The sequence below is a fragment of the Dryobates pubescens genome, chromosome 23 (assembly GCF_014839835.1).
Source record: "Dryobates pubescens isolate bDryPub1 chromosome 23, bDryPub1.pri, whole genome shotgun sequence".
Taxonomy (NCBI): domain Eukaryota; kingdom Metazoa; phylum Chordata; class Aves; order Piciformes; family Picidae; genus Dryobates; species Dryobates pubescens.
Window position 1 is genome coordinate 17,078,320 of NC_071634.1, and position 18,110 is coordinate 17,096,429.

At 38.9% G+C, this 18,110-nt stretch overlaps 1 protein-coding gene across 7 annotated transcripts in view; it reads left to right on the forward strand.

Moving 5' to 3' along the window:
• Positions 1-18,110, forward strand: part of KCNIP4 (potassium voltage-gated channel interacting protein 4) — a 274,262-nt gene that overhangs the window by 22,490 nt on the left and 233,662 nt on the right. Inside the window, exons 1-3 of one of the 7 annotated variants that reach the window (XM_054172359.1) lie at positions 5,834-5,939; positions 6,217-6,349; positions 6,723-6,871. The exons of 5 other annotated variants lie outside the window; for them this stretch is intronic. In XM_054172359.1, the coding sequence (XP_054028334.1) occupies positions 6,724-6,871 (148 nt within the window). In that variant the 5' untranslated portion in view covers positions 5,834-5,939; positions 6,217-6,349; position 6,723. Of the gene's footprint in view, positions 1-5,815; positions 5,940-6,216; positions 6,350-6,722; positions 6,872-18,110 lie in introns of those variants that run through there. One more of the 7 variants, XM_054172360.1, reaches the window with a different exon arrangement.

Below are 18,110 nucleotides of genomic sequence, written 5' to 3' on the forward strand. Positions count from 1 at the left end.
TTTTTGGAAAGAAGCAATTTGTTATGGTGCACAAATCTGTGCATACCCATATTGTAACTATATCATTGAAAATGGGAATGTGAAGTGTTTTGACAGACATTTAGCAAGGCTAGATATTACTCAGCAGTGCAAGCATTTCACTTTTTAGATTAATTTGACCATTTAAAATTAGCAGAGAGTTGTATGCATCAGTGTGGTAAGGTGAAAAATGATGTGGTGTTTCATGAAGAGGGACTGAGCTACCATGGGTTTCATCCTTGTACTAAAGGATAGTGCATCACAAAGTCTTGCTTTCTGGGATCATTGTGCAGCTGTTCAATAACTGCCCCCTTGAATGTGTGATGTGTATATGAAAAGAACCCTTTGTAGTGCTACAATATAGTTTCCCTGAATTGTGGAAGAAATACAGGAAAGCAAATTCCTGCTGCCTAAATTAGAATTTGTTTACGGTGATGACCCAGCCATTATAGGAAATGCCAAGGTACTTAACTACTCTAAGTTAGCAGAACCCCAGAGGCTCCTTAGCTACACTAACATGGTACAGAATTAGGGCTGGTAGAAGTACCTGAATGTTAAATCACCTCCTCATCCTGCAAAATCTAAGAGTCTGTGTGCTGAACTCGTAGTGTTTCACGTCTCAGGCAAGCAGCAGTAGCAGAAGTGTTTGAGGAGCTGTGGGACAACTTCTGTGTTAATTACCAGAGCTGGTAGTGTTTCCCCTCATGAATATTTTAATATGGGGAAATTGAAAAAGAAATTTGATAATGCCACATGTCCTCAATCTTTAGCTCTCATTCTTAGTTTTTATTTTGCATCACAAATTGAATTTTCAATTAAAAAAGAAAGGTACAGTAGGGAGACTGCTAATTGCATCAACATTTCTTCTCTTTTCTCCTTCATTCTCTGTCTCCTTCCTCCTGCCCTTATTTCAGTCTCTATCTTTTGTTAAAGAATTGCAGTTGGAAGTTTCTTTAGGTCTATGGAACTATTTTTTGTGTTATTGTTTAATGTGTACAGATATTGATAAATCACTTCATTGACTCTGTCTTGGTCACTGAACCCTGCAGTTGTTACTGCGAAAGATACAATAGAATTGTTTTGCTCGGCTACTGCACAGTGTCTGTAGCAAAGTGTGAGAATCGCAGCTCTGCAGCTGGTGGACCCCAGTTACTTAGATCCAGGAAATGAATTAAAAATTAATAGAAGTCAGAAAGAAAAAATAAGAAAGTCAGCACATCAGAAACAAATAATGGGAGAACAAGTCGAGTAAGTGCTATGAATGCCTATTTCTCATTAATTGCACTTCTACAATCTGAAGTGCTAGGTACTTGAAAATAAACTTTATTAATAGACCTCAATGCATTACTAGCCAGGATGTCATATAAAAACTAATTTTGCTATAAAATATTTAACTGAGAAATCACTACACTTTTTCTTTTACAGGGAGTACTGGAAATATGTGCGTTGTTACCAGAAACATGTACAGTTTACAAAAGGAATATTGATTTTATTCCCAACTATCTTCCTTAGTTTTGCTCTTCCATTTTTAGTCTCCTTTACAGTTAACACATCCAATTGGAAGATGAGGACAATGACAAACCTGAAGGCTTTTAAGTTTAGCAGCCAAGTCTGCCTGTGTCAGGTACACATCAATTTACATGACACTGGAAGGTCAAAAATCTCATCATTATTTGCAGTGTTTATGGCTGCCTGCCTAACCAATAGCTCCAAGTACTGAACTGTAGGTGCTGGAAAGCCATCTGATCTATGAGCTGGTTTATTAATTTGAACTACTTGATATTGCCTAAGGCTATAGAAATAGGGGAAATACTAAAGAACATTATTGCAATTATTCCATGAAGAATCCCTTCTGTTATGCAGGTGTTCTAATCACTTGGGCATTTAACACAGTGCTCTGGAATTTACCTCCAAAGTTCATCTCTCAAGTTCATATTCCACATGTAAAATCTGTTGGAGTGTGGAAGTGTGATACTACTAAGTTGCAGCTTTTCTGTTTCTTTCCTGCACTGTTGTGTAGCAGCAGCACAATGTGGGGATTTCTGAGAGCTTACTAGTTCACTTGGATGTGACCACTTTGGTTTCCTGTAAGGTAGCAGTGGAGCAGCTAGAAGCTTGCAGAGTGTCTTCTGCCTTTGTGAAGTGCTAGAATGAGGCATACCATTGATGGAATCTGTGTCTGTATTTTCTGAGTACCCTGTGTCCCTGCTCCCTTTGAGGATTTTACAGTGGCATTGTAAATGCCTTTTCTCTGCTCTGCCTGAGCAGGTATTTAACATATGCTGACAGTGCATAATCAAATACAAACCCACAATTGAATATCCACAAACTGATTTGTAGATAGTGCTGGCCTGGTAAACCACTTTAAAAGGCTGGGTTTTTTCCCCCCCACAAGTAATCAGCTTTTCCCTGACATGATCTCCTGTAAATGTATCACTGGATTAAGGCAATGCTGATAAACTTCTCCCTGTAATGAGAAGTTCTGTTTTAATATTTTGAGGAAGGCTCCAGGTGTGCCAGTTATGGGAAGTGCTGGCAAATGTAGGAAAGTCTATGCTGTATGCTTGGGTTACACCATTTCTAGAGGGAATTTTTAGATGGACAGAGTATGAAAATACAGTCTTATGCAAGTATATAAGAGCACTTATATAAGTGCATTGGGGTACGCTTATGTAAGTGTATAAGACAGTGTTTAACTACTTCAGTTTCAAAATAATTCTTCTTGCCTGTGTTTGAATCTGAGATAAGCAGCTCCTAGCTCCTGTGGCACTCTCTTACCCACAGTTACAGTGCTGCAGAATGATCATTAGGGTATTATAGCAAATCAATAGCTACGACATGGCTGTAAAGGGTTCATCTTTAGTTTCTGATACTCTCCATGCTAATTGCAGAGGAATTCTCTCTCTTTTAATGGCAGACCTCTTTGGTAGCCCATTTTGTGTGTTTTCTAACTGCATTCAGGAAAGAGTCCTCAACTCTGTTTTGCTAACTAGCAGTCTTGTGAGTCTCTCCAATTAGACCAATGAGGAAAGCCTCTCATGTTGCAATCTGAGCTTCAAGCCTGGTGATACTTTGCTCCAGACAGCACTTCATTTTGAAGCTGGCATGATGGCAGCATGAGTGTCATCAGCAGATTCAACTCAACCCATGATAGCCAAGAATTTGGTAGACAAACCCCCACTAGATGTAGCTGTGCCAGTGGCATACTAAAGGTATTGCTCCTGTAAAGGGCTTGTGCTTCCCCTGTTCTGTGACAAAACAGATTTCTGTCCCCATTGCTGTGACACTCAGTCACAACAAACACTAAAACTTTATAAAGTAAGCATTTGAAACAGTATGGTTGGTCCAGGTGATCAGTGGGGGGAGTATTAACCTACTAGATGCTGATTTTGGTTCCTGATATTTATCCAAATACCATTTTTTTTTGGCCTATAAATAGACAAGCAAATACACTGAGCTATAGTTAAGGCAGTAGCAAGACCTTAGAGAGCACTATACACTGGGGCTAAATAAATAACTGGTATATTTTTGCTTCCAATCTCTTTTCTGTTCAATGTTTTCATTTTACAGGAAGAATGAAATTTTCCTTTCCACTCACAAATCCCTTCCTTCATCTGACAAAATTTGGCATCATGCAATACTATTAAAAATTGTTTCTACTGAGAAGAGCAAAACAAAACCAAGCCCTGCTTTTGCTCTGAAGCTTCTTATTCTAATATTCCTTAATATGTCAGCAGTCACCCACACATTCACCCAGGGCTGGATTCTGCAGGCTTGCCCTATTTTTCAGTATTCATTTCTTAGCTTACAGCTGCAATCTCTAGTGGCCCAAAGTTTTCAGCAGACATGACTGGTTTCAACTGGCTTCATCTGGGACATGAAAAAATTCTTTCCTTCAAGACTCTTATGAGACCACAGAGTCATCATTGAAGGGTCTTGAAATAGTTGTGCTAGAGGAATCAACTGATGCAACTAATCATTTCTGTAAGTGTTCCCCCAAAACCCCCAGACAGATGTCATGTCAGCTTTGACAGTTTCATCTGGAATATTCCTGAGCCACTCCTCACTCTATAATGATGTCTCTGGACTTTCTAATGAATATTTCATCACTAAGTGAAAAATAGTGTATTTTTCCATAAGTGCAAATGAGGTTCCCAAAGTTCAAATCTGACCAAGCAATATGAAGGGACAGCTTGCATGGATGCTGTTATTGCAGCCGTGTTCACATACGCCCCAATACAGGACATTCCCACAGAGTTCCAATCAGTATTGCTTTAAAAGGTCTATAACTGTATGGCATCACATAGCACTCACATAATTCATCAGCTTGTGACTCTGGAGTTTTTAACTGACATCATCTAGATCCCTCACAAACCCAGATTTTAAACCATCAACAGGAAATGAACATCATTTTGGACAGAAACCCAGCTTTATTTGTGGTCGCAACTGGTTACAGAAGGGATGCAATAACATGACACAACAAAATCCTGCTTTCTTTAGGCAGTCCCATCCCCATGCACTGTTACTGCTTCAGCAAACAATCTGCCTTTCCTGACATGAAGCACGTGGTCAGGATGAGCATAGGTCCCTTGTTACTTCTGCAGTAATGTGTGGGGGCTCAGGCCAGAGGCACTCCAGTTGTGCTTGCAGCTCAAAATTCTGTTCCCAGAGTCATCTTGAAATCCAGACCCAGACTTTTGTATTTTTTAGTACAGTAGAAGCTGATGTAAAATTATTCTCAGAATGGCACCTGTGGAAGACATGAAAGAGCTCTGAAATATGCTTGAATTGGAAGAAGTTTCTTTGCTGAAGTTTCAGCAGTTTCAGAAACTCTATTATCAGATTGGAATTCAGCTCACTTGGGTAGTGGCTTGTGATGGGAATACAGCCATGTCTGGAATGCTGTGTCATGGCATGGGACTCAAAGGACCTGATACAAGCAAGTACTGTTCCAACAGCGCAAATTCAAGTCTCATTCAGTTCTAAATAGCAGTGGGCCTGAAATGCATCCCAAGGTATGAATCTGAATGGAAGTGCTCCCCTTTACTTTGGCTGCCTAAATATCATTTGCTAAGGCTCATGCTTCTCTGCCTTAAGAGCAGAATTCACTGCTGATTAATAGGCTGTTTGCAGAGGTGGAATGTGTGTGCTTGAAAAACTCCATCCTAGCCTGTGCTAATAGATCTGACGTCTCCAGTGGTAGAAGGAAGGTGTGGGGGGTGGGCTGTGTGTCACTCTGCACAAAGCAAAATAGCTAAGGCAGGAAACGTTACATGTGTGCAACTTGCAAATTATGCAATCAACATTAAGACTAATTTGGTTAGAAGGCAAACTGACTGATCAAAAAAGTCCTGGAGCTCTAGTATCTTTTAAAGAATAAATTTCAGGAAGTGGAAACTTCTTCTTGGCTGTTTTGTGTAGTTGATAGAAACTCCTGACGCAAATGCATGCAGTGAGGTCACGTGTGACATCATGCGTACTTGTTATAAGGAAGCAAGGAGTTCACAATTGAAAAGTCATCTTTGTTTCTCAAACTCTGGTGTGTACTGTGAGCAATGCCAATTTTCTTTATCTGTGACTTTTCCCTGTAGTTTGGGTTGAGAACTTAAGCTGCGTTTAATGTTGTTCGATTCGGATTGTGGGTGAGAGCACAGCCCAAGAGGAAGTGAGGGGAGTGCAAGAGGGGCGCTGCTGGTGTCCTGCTCCTGGCGGGGTGCAGTTATTGCTTGTAATTAGAGTAGCTCCCCTGGTGCAGTCTGTGGCTCGTTGTCAAAGGGCTGCCACAGCTTGCAGTTTGGTTCTGTCCTCAGCAGAAGGCATCTCCTCAGCATCTCAGGCTGGAGCTGGCTGAAGAGCAAACGGGAATGCCGCTCAGGACTCTTCTGTGACCTTGGAGTAGCATAAAAGTCCTGGAGCACTGGGTAGGTGCCTTTTCTCAGGTTAATGGCCCCTGAGTAGGGCTTTGGTTAGGTCCTAGTCGGTGTTGGTTGTTGCTAATGGCCCCCAGCAGTCTATCCAGAGAAATAAAGTCATACAGAAATTTATTGGTCTGCCTTGTGCGATCAGAAGGTGGTGCAGAGAAATGGTCCCCAAGTGTACAACTGGCTTTAAGTGGCTCAGCTGCTTTTCTGAATTTGAGTGACACTGGCATTAAGGCAGCACTGAAACCCAACTATTCATCTTTTCTGGGTAGAGCAGCTGTCTTTCAATAACGGCTGGAGGATTGCAGCTCTCCTCTATGACACTGATGTGAGGCAGGCTAAGAAAGGAAGGATAAGAGGTTCATGCCTAGAGGATTACATTATTTCAATTACCTAAACAACTGACTAAGGTAAGAGGTAAACATTTATTTACCATCTAAAGATGTTACATAATATATGTCATTTAACATTTTCTAAGTTGTTGTTGCTTTGTCTTTAATAGTAGATAAAATCTGATTGTTTTCCCCTGACTGCATTTTCTGCATCCATTAATGTTCCTGATAAATAATTCAAACCAAAAGTATATGAATACAATAATTCCATTAAAGTTAATTAATACTAAGAATGCATGAGCTGAGAATAATGGTTAATGAGATCCTAAAGCTTTTCCCTTTATCCTCACTCCATCTCCTCCCTCCTCCCCCCACCTCCCCTACCCCCAGTCTATGGGTTTAAATCGTGTTTATGTGCTTCAGGAAAACTAAAGGTTAAGTTTTTGTTTAGGATGGAAGTGTTAGCCCCTCAGAAGAAAACACAGGAAGAGAATGAAGATCTGCAACAGTATCATCAGAAGCCTGCAAACTGCAAGAAATTACTTAGGAATTGCTGCTTGATAAAGCGAATTTTTGCCTGGAAAAGTTTGAGCTCTAAAGGTACTTCTCCTATTTTTAGTGAAATTTTTAGTGTAGGAGAAATTGTCTTTCCAAGAATTTTTGATAGACTGGTATTACTGAATCAGTCAAGTTACAGGTACAAAAAGTCTCTGCTGTCTTGGGTCTATTGTGCAAAGAGATTAAAAATGGTACAGCTTTGATTGAAGGTGCTTTATCATAATGTGATATAAATAATTGTACTGCTTGAGCATTCATTTTGCAGCACATCAGAATATATGGTCTGCAGAAAAGGTTGGTCTGCAGGAAAAAAGCCAAGAATCCTTCAGTTGAGGATTAAATGTAAAATCCCAGCAATTAAATGTACCAATTTATCAGGGCCCAACCCCCCCAAAATCTGTTTTGATTAGTAAGACCTCCTTTGATCACTGAGAGTATTTTTACATGGTAATTATATGATCAATCCCTTTGTCTTTGGAGAAAGGTAACATCCTGTCACTTTTGTACATAATGATGCCATGTACTGGTTTTATTAATAAATGCTGTAAGAAACACTGCTTTTTAAATGAGAAGTTGGCTGTGCAGTATCAGACCCAATGAAAGTCTAACTCTTTCCTGAGTAATAAATTAGAGAGCCACCAGCCTGAAGTGATGGTTAATGTGTTTCCCACTATTTTCCTCAGGAACATACACACAGTTAAGGATTTGATTTTAGGCAGTGATTCTCCTTCGTATTTGTACTTTGCAACATGATGTAAAAACAAAACAACCTGCCCCAAACAACCCCTTTTGGCAACATTTTTCATCTCCTTGCATACAGTTTATAATAAAGGAAAAAAACCACATCCTCAGGATATTGAACTTGTATTATACAGAATGAAAAAGATGCATGGGATGGTTTTGGCACGACGATTCAAGTCACCATACCCTGAGTGATATTTTACACATTTACTGTCGAGGGTATACTCTAGTAGCTTGGTCTTCAGCATTTAGAAACTATGAGCTGGTTAAATAAAACCAATCTCTGTTTTTAAACTGCCCTTATCCCTGTCTTATCCCAGTGAGCAAGTGTTTGATATGCCTTTTAATCTAAGCATAATCATTTAGCTATTCTTGGCCCCTCATTTTTAAAGCTGTAGGGTAATATTTCCAACAAATGACTACTTTAATCCCCACAGGCAGTATGATTTGCTAAATCCATGTTTGATTTCTGGTTACTCTATCAGTTTGTATCTATAATTATTATTTTTTTTTATTGTTTGCTAGTGCAGCAAAAATTATTTTGCTGTAACCCTTTCAAAACATCCAGCCTTCTGCTCAGAGCTTTTTTCACTGACTTATTTATCAGCCTGAGGAATCATCTCTCTAGAAATGGTGTGTGAATCCAAAGTAACTTGCACTGCAATTAATAGGTCTGATTCTTCAGTACCTTTAAACTGGCCCATAATTTGCACCCTGGAAAAAGTCTTAAAGCACTTGATAGGTAATGGTAGAATGAAGGATTTCTTTTGCCCTGGTAAAGTGAATTAGCAGATATATGACTCGCCATAAAAGCAGACTTGGTTAAGTTATTCTGGGTTTCTCCAAGAGAGATAAAATCAGGATCTGACACACAGCTAACTCACAATGAAGCTCTCAATTTTGCATCCTCTAATACCAAATGCTAGAAAGCCTGTTCCCACAGGGATGCCATCAAAATAACCTTTGAATATGTAGCAGGATCAAGAAGACTGCTGTCCCGAGGTACTTTCTTCATCACTGTTCTGTTTTCCAAAGTGACCTCATTGTCCAAAGTTTTTCTTGGACTTCAACATTAGAGTTTACTGACATCAGTTAAGCAAGTTGTACCTGGCATATCCCCCTGCATTCCTGAGCTACAGCTAGGTAACATTTCATACACATAATCAAGTGGGGCATTTCTGAAACCTCTTAGGCTTGACCATGGAGATGCTTGTGCATTCTCTGGAATATGTTCAGCCAGCAAGAAATCTGCTGCAATGTAACCTTACTCTTGGTACCCATGACTATGCTGTGGTAGCTAGAGAGTACTTGGCTACTGGGGTGCTTGGTCGGTGAAGGTGGGCTTGAAAAGGATATTGTGGTGGCTCATTCTCACTTAATTATTCATTTACACAAATCAGATTCTCCATTGGTTGTCTTAAGCTACCTTACACTAGTAAGGCAGTATAAAAATAGTCATTAAAATAGTGATTTAAAAATGGAAAAAATTTTGTTCATATTTCAAGAAAATCTTGGAACCTGTAAATAAAGAATCATTTGGTAATTTGCTGCCATTATAATAGTTTGTAGCTGGAAGTACTGTACAGTGATGCATATTCGATCCTTCTTTTTAAACAAAGATTATTTCTGTACAAATTATTTTTCATACTTAGTTTATTATGTATGATCTTGAAACTAAGTTTGTCAACACATTGTTTTAACTTTGTAGAATTAATTATACTTTCAGGGACAATTTCCATTTATGAATTTGGAGCAGGCAAATAAATATTTGATTTATTGCAGTGTTCAGATGGTTTAACTTTATGCTCAGAATGAATAATCTTCATTCTTAGGATAAAATCTTAGAATGCCCTGCCACTGGGGATGTCTTCCTGCTCTCACTTCAACATCTCTCATAGGAATGAGAAAAATATTGTAACATAAATACAGGAAAGATAATTACACACAACCCTTTTCTATGCAGTATTTAAAGGGCATGAATTTAGTGCAGTAGTGATTGCTCCAAAGGAAGAGCAAGAGAGTTTAATGAAACATTTTTGTATTTCAAAGAAAAGTAAACAGACTAAAGCAGTTGTTGATGGAAAGCAATTCCACACTGGAGATGCTCAAGGCTCAGTAATTTGACTAATTCCCTCCCATAGTTTGAAAGAAAGGTATCTTGTACCTAAGGCTGAAAGAACAGACCCTGTCTATGGCAAGGTATACATCAGTGGGAGCTCGATGCTGCAGGAAGCTCTGGGCACAAGTTTAAAAGCTTGTGCTGGAAGACTGGAGGGCTTCACTTTCCAAACTGAGCAGCCCTGAAATATAACCAACTCAGTTAAGCCAGGGCAGTTAGGAGCCTTTCCTGATCATTCCATGCCATGAATATGCATTCTGCTGCAGATTTCATGAAATGCAAATGAGAGACACCAAGATGACAACAAGTTGTCTGTCACAGATAAATCTGGAATTGTACTGCTGACTCCACATTACAAACTGCTAAATTTACAACTGTTATTTATAAATGTTGGGGTTTATATTGTTTGCATTTCCTCAAACCACGTGTTTATGAGTTAAAAATAGGAATAATTCCAAGCTGTCAATCAATGTGTGTGTTTTTCCTTGTCAAATAGTACATTTGACAAAATATTTAAGGATGAAAAATAACTCAAATAATTAGAGACCTAGTTAAACATTCTGCTCTCCCTTGGGTATTTAATATACTCTCAGATGAGAAGGAACAGCTTCAAGTTTGAGGAGAGTAGATTTGGATTAGATATTAGGAAGAAATTCTTTACAGCGAAGGTGGTGAGATAGTGGTTGCCCAGGGAGGTCATGGATGCCCCCTCCTTGGAGGTGTTCAATGACAGCTATGAGGCCATGAGCAACCTGGGCTAGTGGAAGGTGCCCCTGCCCATGGCAGGGGGTTGGAGCTGGATGATCTTTAAGGTCCCTTCTAGCCCTGACCATTCTATGAATCTATTAAATAAATGGCATAGATAAGAATTATCTATCAGAAAATAGCAATAAGTGAGAGATCCATTACCAGGAATAGCTTATACTCCTGAACTCATTCCCTTCTCCCAGGGTGGAAAATGGTGATGTTTTCTGTTTATTTGTAAAAATGTTGCAAGTACTGAGCCTTTTTATTCATTCCAGATATTTTCCCTGAAACCAATGTAGGATTCTATTCCTAGCTAAATAGTTCTCCAGCTCAGAATAAAGATGCAGTTGTACATATTTAGTAGATATAAAAAGATTGTTCAAAAAAATAAAACATGGTGGAAAAAGAAGGGGGGGAAAGGAAGGGAAATTAATCTATTTTTAACCTATTTGTTTTGCTTTCCATCAAGGCCTATTCTCCTATAACAGTCTCAGACAAAGGAATTTGTATGAAGAGGCTTGTGAAAGAGGGGAACCTTGCAGTTTGTTGCCTTCTTGTCAAATGCTAGCTCTGAAAGATGTATCCTGGCAATAAAATTAGAGGCTCTCCTCAGTGAATGTAATTTTCTTTGAAACTTGTAGCACAGAGCGATCTAATCTCAGTAAGGCTTCTAATACTCTCTTCAGGGTAGCAGGAGTAGCTAATGGCATAACTTAAGAGGAAAGTGTGTTATTCAGGAATGTTTGTTATCTCTCGGGTCATTAAAAGAGGAATTGGCAAAACGTTCCTTCTCACAACTTAGAATCATTCCAGAATGATTAATGCTTTGGAAATGGCTTTTACTGTGTATTTGTGCACAGGCTTGCTGAACTGAGCAGTGCATGGAGCTAATGAGAATGGGAGGCTCTGACACACACTTTTTACAGCATGTATAACATTATGCAGCAGCATTTTGGGCTCGAGAAAGTGTAACAAGCGCTGCCTTGTCTTTCTCTTAGGGAAAAAAGCCATGAGCGTGTATCTGAAGCCTTTACTATTCCTTAACACTTTAAAAATACTACTTTGAGGCCATGGCCATGACAAAAGACCTTGCTGCTTTACCCTGTGCATGTGAGGGGTTTCAAACCTTTCCAAATTAAAAAATAAAATGGCACAAATCTTGCAGTATCCTCTAGCTTACAGTTTGGGGAGAATTCATGCATGTCTCTTCAGAGCCCTTGAAGGCAGTTATTAGTGCCTGTAAAAATAAGTATCATCCATAACTGAGTTTTAAATGTGCTTAATACATAGGTAGCAAGTTGAAAAGTGCAAATTATGAAGTCAGTTCTCCTTGGAGTGAATGTGGTCGTAAGGAGAAGGATGTTTCATAGGAATTAGATTTCCTTGGGGTTTGACATGCTAAGGATTATATATGGTCAATGGTTAGCCCCTGAGAAATATGTCTCAGAAAAATGTGAGTGTTCCACTTCATGGAGTGATGCTTTATGCTTCCATGGTTGTATAAATATGGCACAATGAGGTGTGTTTCTCCTTTTCTCTTGGAGGTTTATTTTCTTCATGTCAGGATGGATTTTTGTAGTCTCCTGCAGTCGCCACCTTTGTAATCCTGGTGCTGCAGTTACTAGAAAGCACTTGATGTTGGAAGCTGAAGCATTATCTCATGGCAGATCACTGTCTAAAAGCTCTGCATTTGCAGAAGGGTGTGAAAAGTCCCTAGCTTTTTTTGCTCTTTGCTGCTTTCTTTCCCTGTTGAACACGCAGTTTGCACGAGCTTCCTAAGAGCCAGGGCACACTTTTACACTCTCTGTAATTAAGAGCTTTGAACAGATCCTTTTTGTTGGCTGTTTACTTTTTGATTAATTGCATTGAATGTGTGTTTCTATATAAAAAGCATGATGAACCATTGCACTAACTGGAACGTTTCCAGGGATGTCATTCTGGGTTCTGCATGATGAAATCTTGTGCTTCAATCAGTTTGAACTGTTAGAAAAAACAATCCTAGCTGCTTCTTGAATTCTGACCAAGAAAAGGAATTGCTGACGCACCGCTCTTTAATCAGCTAGTTAACATCAGAAATAGAATTGTATCTCTGACTGTCCTTGTTTCTCTGGTAGAATTGGAGTTACTGCTTGACTATCACGCAGAAATTTAAAAGGTATCCATTGCAATACAATATAGGAACTGTGACACCTTAAACATGACAGCAGGCTATGAATTTCTGAATGCTGCACTTGAAAATCTCATGTCTCATTCTGCTTCTCCAGATTTCCCTTCAGGTTGCTAATTTATAGGAAATCTATTACTTACAAATCAAGTTCTAACAATCAAAGGTTTGGGATATAATAAATGTAGAGGATCACCACTTTTGGAGAACTCAGCTATATCCCTCATGGAACCAACACATATTCTATATGGTTTCTGTACTCACAGTATCTTTGTTTTCACCTCTGTCTGCCAACTTCTTTTTTATTTCAACATACTCTATCAATCAAAAACTAATAGGCCAAAGAAGTAGATTAGATTAAGTGGAAGGATTTTTATATTCATGGCATGCCTAGAAAAAGGAATCAATTTTTAAATATCTTGCCACTTTACATCTGGGCATTATTCCAGCAATTTAAATGGCTAAATATATTGAGAGTATTCCAGATTAAATGGAAGCTCTGAATGTGATTTTATAAATGGTATGGTCCATAAAGAACTGAATTTGTTGTGGTGGTTAACAGTATCTGTGTTTTGTTTACCAAAGTCTACTGAATATTAGTGCAGTGTAGCACAACTGTGTGTGCAGTTATCTGTCCCTGGAAAAACTCCTGTATCTAGAAGGAGCACTTCTACTGCAGATCAAATAAGTTGTCAGAAGCAGAAGTATGATGACAATTCTAAGAGAATAGATTTGCCCTCTTTTCAGCCCAAAAGGGGTAAGTGAGAGGACTTGATGCTGCTCATGGCTGCAATAATGCCATCCTGCTGGGACCTCCCTGCTGTCCCTTCAAGGAGCACTATCTTCTTGGCAAGGACGTGTGTTCTCAGTTGTTCTTTAATTTTCTTATTCATCCTTTCTGAGTGCCAGATAGTAAGAAAAAGTCCACAAGGAACTGGAGTTCTTCACTGAGCCATCTAAATGTTTAGCGAGTACAGTGGCTCTATTAGTCATATGTGGCAACACTGCAGATGAATTTTGCAGAGCACCTCAACCAAATGCCAACAAACCTGTACTGTGTGGCAGAGCAGAAGGCATGCTTGATTTCACATATGTCACAAGAAAATGCTGCTGGAGATATTGAGCTACCTAAGCACTTTTTGTGCCGCTCTCCATAAGCCTTCACCTTTGAGCCAACCTGATTACTTTGTTGCACAGCCTTGGAAAATTATAGTAAGTGCACAAACTGAAAAAGCAACAAGTTTAATACCTATAATGCCAAAATTCCTTTCATAACACATCATTTAATTTGTGATATTTTTGGCCCTGTGAGTGTAAAAGCAAGATGCTTGGGCTAGTTGAGGTCATCATTCCAAAGAGTAGGGAAAACCTATTTCTGACAATATCATAACTCAAAGTCTAGGGCTGGTTTAATTTCCTACCTCTTGCCTCAGTAGATGCATAGGTTAAGGCTGTCTTGAATACAACAGTAAGAGTGGCTAGCAGCAAGGATACCTAATATAAACCTCTCTCAATTCACATGACCAAATTCCTCTGATTATCATTAGCATCACTTCCTCTTTGTTGTTATACCTGATGTTAAGTGAAATTTTTTTTTAGTTTAAGACCCTTCAGCTGACTTTCCCAAGCCCTGATAGTTTGATTTAACTAAGTCTCTTAGTTCATACCATTTCTGATGCAACTGAGATGAAAAATGACCAATGAGAAAAATCAGACTTAGATGGAGGAGAGGAAACATCACAGTATGTCCCAGCAATAACTTAACATTGATCTTTGTGTTTCTGAATCTCACTCTTTGTTTTGTGAGAAGAGATCTGTAAGCACAGAAACGATTCCATCTCCCTCTATTTTTCAAGTATATTGTGACACCAGAACCTACTGCAGCTATCAGTTTCTCAGCTGTCAATTTTGCCTAAAACCAAACCCCTCTATTTTTCAGTTAACAGTGGAAACTCTCAGGTGATGAAAACTTGACACAAATGCTTGTTAAGAAGACAACAGTGAAGTTCCTTGGTTGTTGAATGAACAATTTAGAAAGTAGTGAACAAAGCAGGAAAAGAGGTCCATATAATTCCTTCTACTGGTTTCTTCTGACAATTCCTATTTGATGCTGGAGGAGTCAATTAAGACAAACTTAAGGGATTGACACTTTCTTGTTTTCTGAGTGAATCCTTGGGGGATTGATTTGGAGAATGTCGAATACTTGAAGCATTACTAACGTGGCTTTGAACATATATGAAAGGCATTGTGAAAATGAGCTTCCATGAGTTTCCTACTAAGTGCCCAAATTAGTCAGTACCTTTGATCTTAATCCCACTCTTCTGCACAAAGTAGGTATAATAATACTCTGTCATCTCATGGGGATGTTGTGAATATAAATGCAGTAATGTTTATGAAGCATTCAGATGCTCTACTGATAAACATCATAGGAAATTGTCTTTTCAGCTCACACTTTCAATAATGTATGGGGAATAAATTAGGGGGATGCAAAATATGCAAAGAGTGAAGTTTTGAATTTGGTTAATAGTTTATATTAATGAATGAAATTAATTATCCAGAGACATTCCTGTTCAAACTACAGCACATGATCGTGTCATTAAAAGGCTGCACCATAATGCACACGTAGAAAGGGGCTGAACTAATGTTGTTAGCATTTATGGTCACAGTGCAGTCCTTCTGATGTATACTTCCTATGTAACTGATATATATGTATAGTAAAATTTCTGAGTGTGAAGTATTTGTAAGACAGATGTCAAGATCCTGGCTTGCAGTTCTGCTTAAATCCAGGGGTGGTGTGATCGATCGAAGGACAAGGCCCTAAGACACAAAGTGTGAAAGGTGTGAGGGGTACAGATGGCTGCAAACCTTCATTTAGTTGAGCACTGTTGAATCTTGCTGTAAGTTTCACCATAGCAGGAATTTAATTCAAATTTCTGTATAAAAATAGCTCTATACTGATAAATCTTCAGGTGGGGAAGCAAAATATCACCTGTCTATTGGCTGTGTAAAGTTAGTTTGAGGTATGCCATATTTGTTCAGAAGGAGAATTTTGGGGCAGAAGAGATAATGTTTTGACTTTTGCTAGAGATGGTTAGTGTCTCAGACAGTGATCCTGATACTTAATCTAGTTAACTGCTACTCCCACTTTAACTCTTTATCTACCCCATGTTATGTGAAGGAAATTCTGAAATCTCCAAATCTTAGGAAAAGAACGGGAAGATGTTGAATTTTCATTACCAAATCACAAGAATGAGGGGAGGAAAACCCCAAAGAAACCCATAAAACCTATTTATTTTTATAATTCAGTTAAACTACAATTGATTCTATACTAAAAACTAATCAGTATACTATAATGAAGAGATATTTTTGGACCAATATACCAGCTGGTGTCACAGATGGTACAGATGGCATAAGGCACTTTAATGGGATAAAGATAATGTGTTGGCACAAAGAGAGTTGAGTATATGAACGTGTGATTTTTCTTTCCCATTATAAACTGTCTGATCAGTGTCATTCTAATTGATACACAATTGATAAATTTGTATTCCACAAATCTGGCTAAACACTAAGATCAATACTTTGCAGTCCATGACACTAGCATAACCTTATTTTGCTCTCAAAAATCCCATATGCCATAGTTGGCAAGAACTCATTTGATGTTGGGGGTTACAAAGGAAGGTCTGCAAGTCTGTTAGTATTTAAGGTGCCTACCTGACATTTTTTAAGGGGATTAATTGTTAAATGTGTGGAAACAGCTGAATCCCTCAGAAAGGTTTTATTCTTGGGAGCTTTGACATGGGTGTAGATATGGCCAAAAGTATGATAGTAATATTGGTAATTAAAAGTCTTGATGATAAGTGATGAGGAAGTAATTCTTACTTGTTTTCTTTGAAGATCCACAGTGTGGATGGGTATTTCTGGACTGTAGTAGAGGGACCTCACTGAACAGTGTGGCTTTTGCTAGACTTGGTTTCCTTTCTTAAAAATGATAGCCTATAAAGTAGTGTGGTACTCAAAAGAGTTTTATATGTACCCCATTCAGAACTTCCTTTTGTCTCTGCACTATCTTGTGTACATTGCACAAGAGAGATGAACTATTTACAGTGCATCCTGCAGACTGGAGTTCTGCCGTGGTGCTTTCACGTGGTGCTTGGCAAGACATTCCCAAGTAGGTTTTTCCCTGGTGCCTGAAATAAACCCATCTGCCACTGACACAGGCTGCCAGTGGGCACTTTACTGAAGACCTAGCCAATTACTTTCAGATTCTGTATTTGATATTCAAGTGCTCTATTCATTAGAAATGGGTTGTTGTAGCTCCTTCAGGTTAGACAAAACCTCCAAAAGAATCCAAGCTTTTGTTTGGCACACCTAGATGGCTAAACACTATCCAGTGGCATAGTACACCCAAAGACTCATTGCTCCAGTATTTACAACTATTTCTGGCTTACACAGAAATATGGATAAATGTGCTGGGATGTCTTTAGTGATGGAAACCTTAATTTGGAGTTAATTTCTCTCAGTTCCTGAGCCTGGTGTGGCTAGGACATGTTGAAACAATGGTAACCCAAACAGTTTGGTCGGTATAACAAGACACTACATTCAGTCCCCAGCCCAGAAAATCAACTGTATAGCTTAATGCCCTAAGGGAAGGTTCGTGAAGGAAGGCAGCACCTCAGGAGAGGGCAGCCCCTGCTGGCTTTCTGATCAGGAGCTGCAACATTCCTCTGAGTGGTTGTGGCTGGAGGTGTAACCAAAGCATGCACTTCTCACAAGCTTGTCAAGTTGCAGTGGAAAAGTAGAATTTCCTTGCTTCTTTTTTTCCCCCTTACAATGATGCATTTTATTTTCTTTCTGTGTGTCTGTTCCACCTGTAATTAGAAGTTGTGTGTCCTTTAAGGCTACAGTAGTCATAGGAATCCTTGAAGAAGTATCAAGGAGATAGGACAGACTGCTGTTCTTGTTAATGCCATTGTGCTTTTATCATTGGATGTAAGTGTATATAAAAACAATAAATAAACTCTATCCTGGATCCTGGCATAGACATCTTTGAGTTTATGCACTGAAGCAAACCCTTGAACATTAGACAGAGGACATTATGCCTACTGGGAATGACAAACCGTCAGTTCTTTATCTGGAAGTTGACAGAATCCAATAAATGAGCTAATAAATCACAGAAAGCAAATGGCTTAAGAGAAATAAGTGAGTATGTCCTACAGAAGGCAGTGGAGCATGTGTATTGTACAACAGGCCTCCAGATTTCTAGTACGCTTAGGAAATGTAAATGACGGTTCCCAAAACTTTAGGATATCAAATCTTCATTGAAAATACTGTTCCTGTCATGTAGCTCAGACTGTGTGTTGCTTCCCCCACCCCCAATATTCAAGCATTTAATGAAAGGAAATATGATTAAATATTAAGTTGCAAGAGCTGCATTGTTGTTCTGTGAATCATGTGAGGGATCAAACCCTACTTGCATTTGTATTTCAGAAATGTGTTTATTCCTCTTGGAA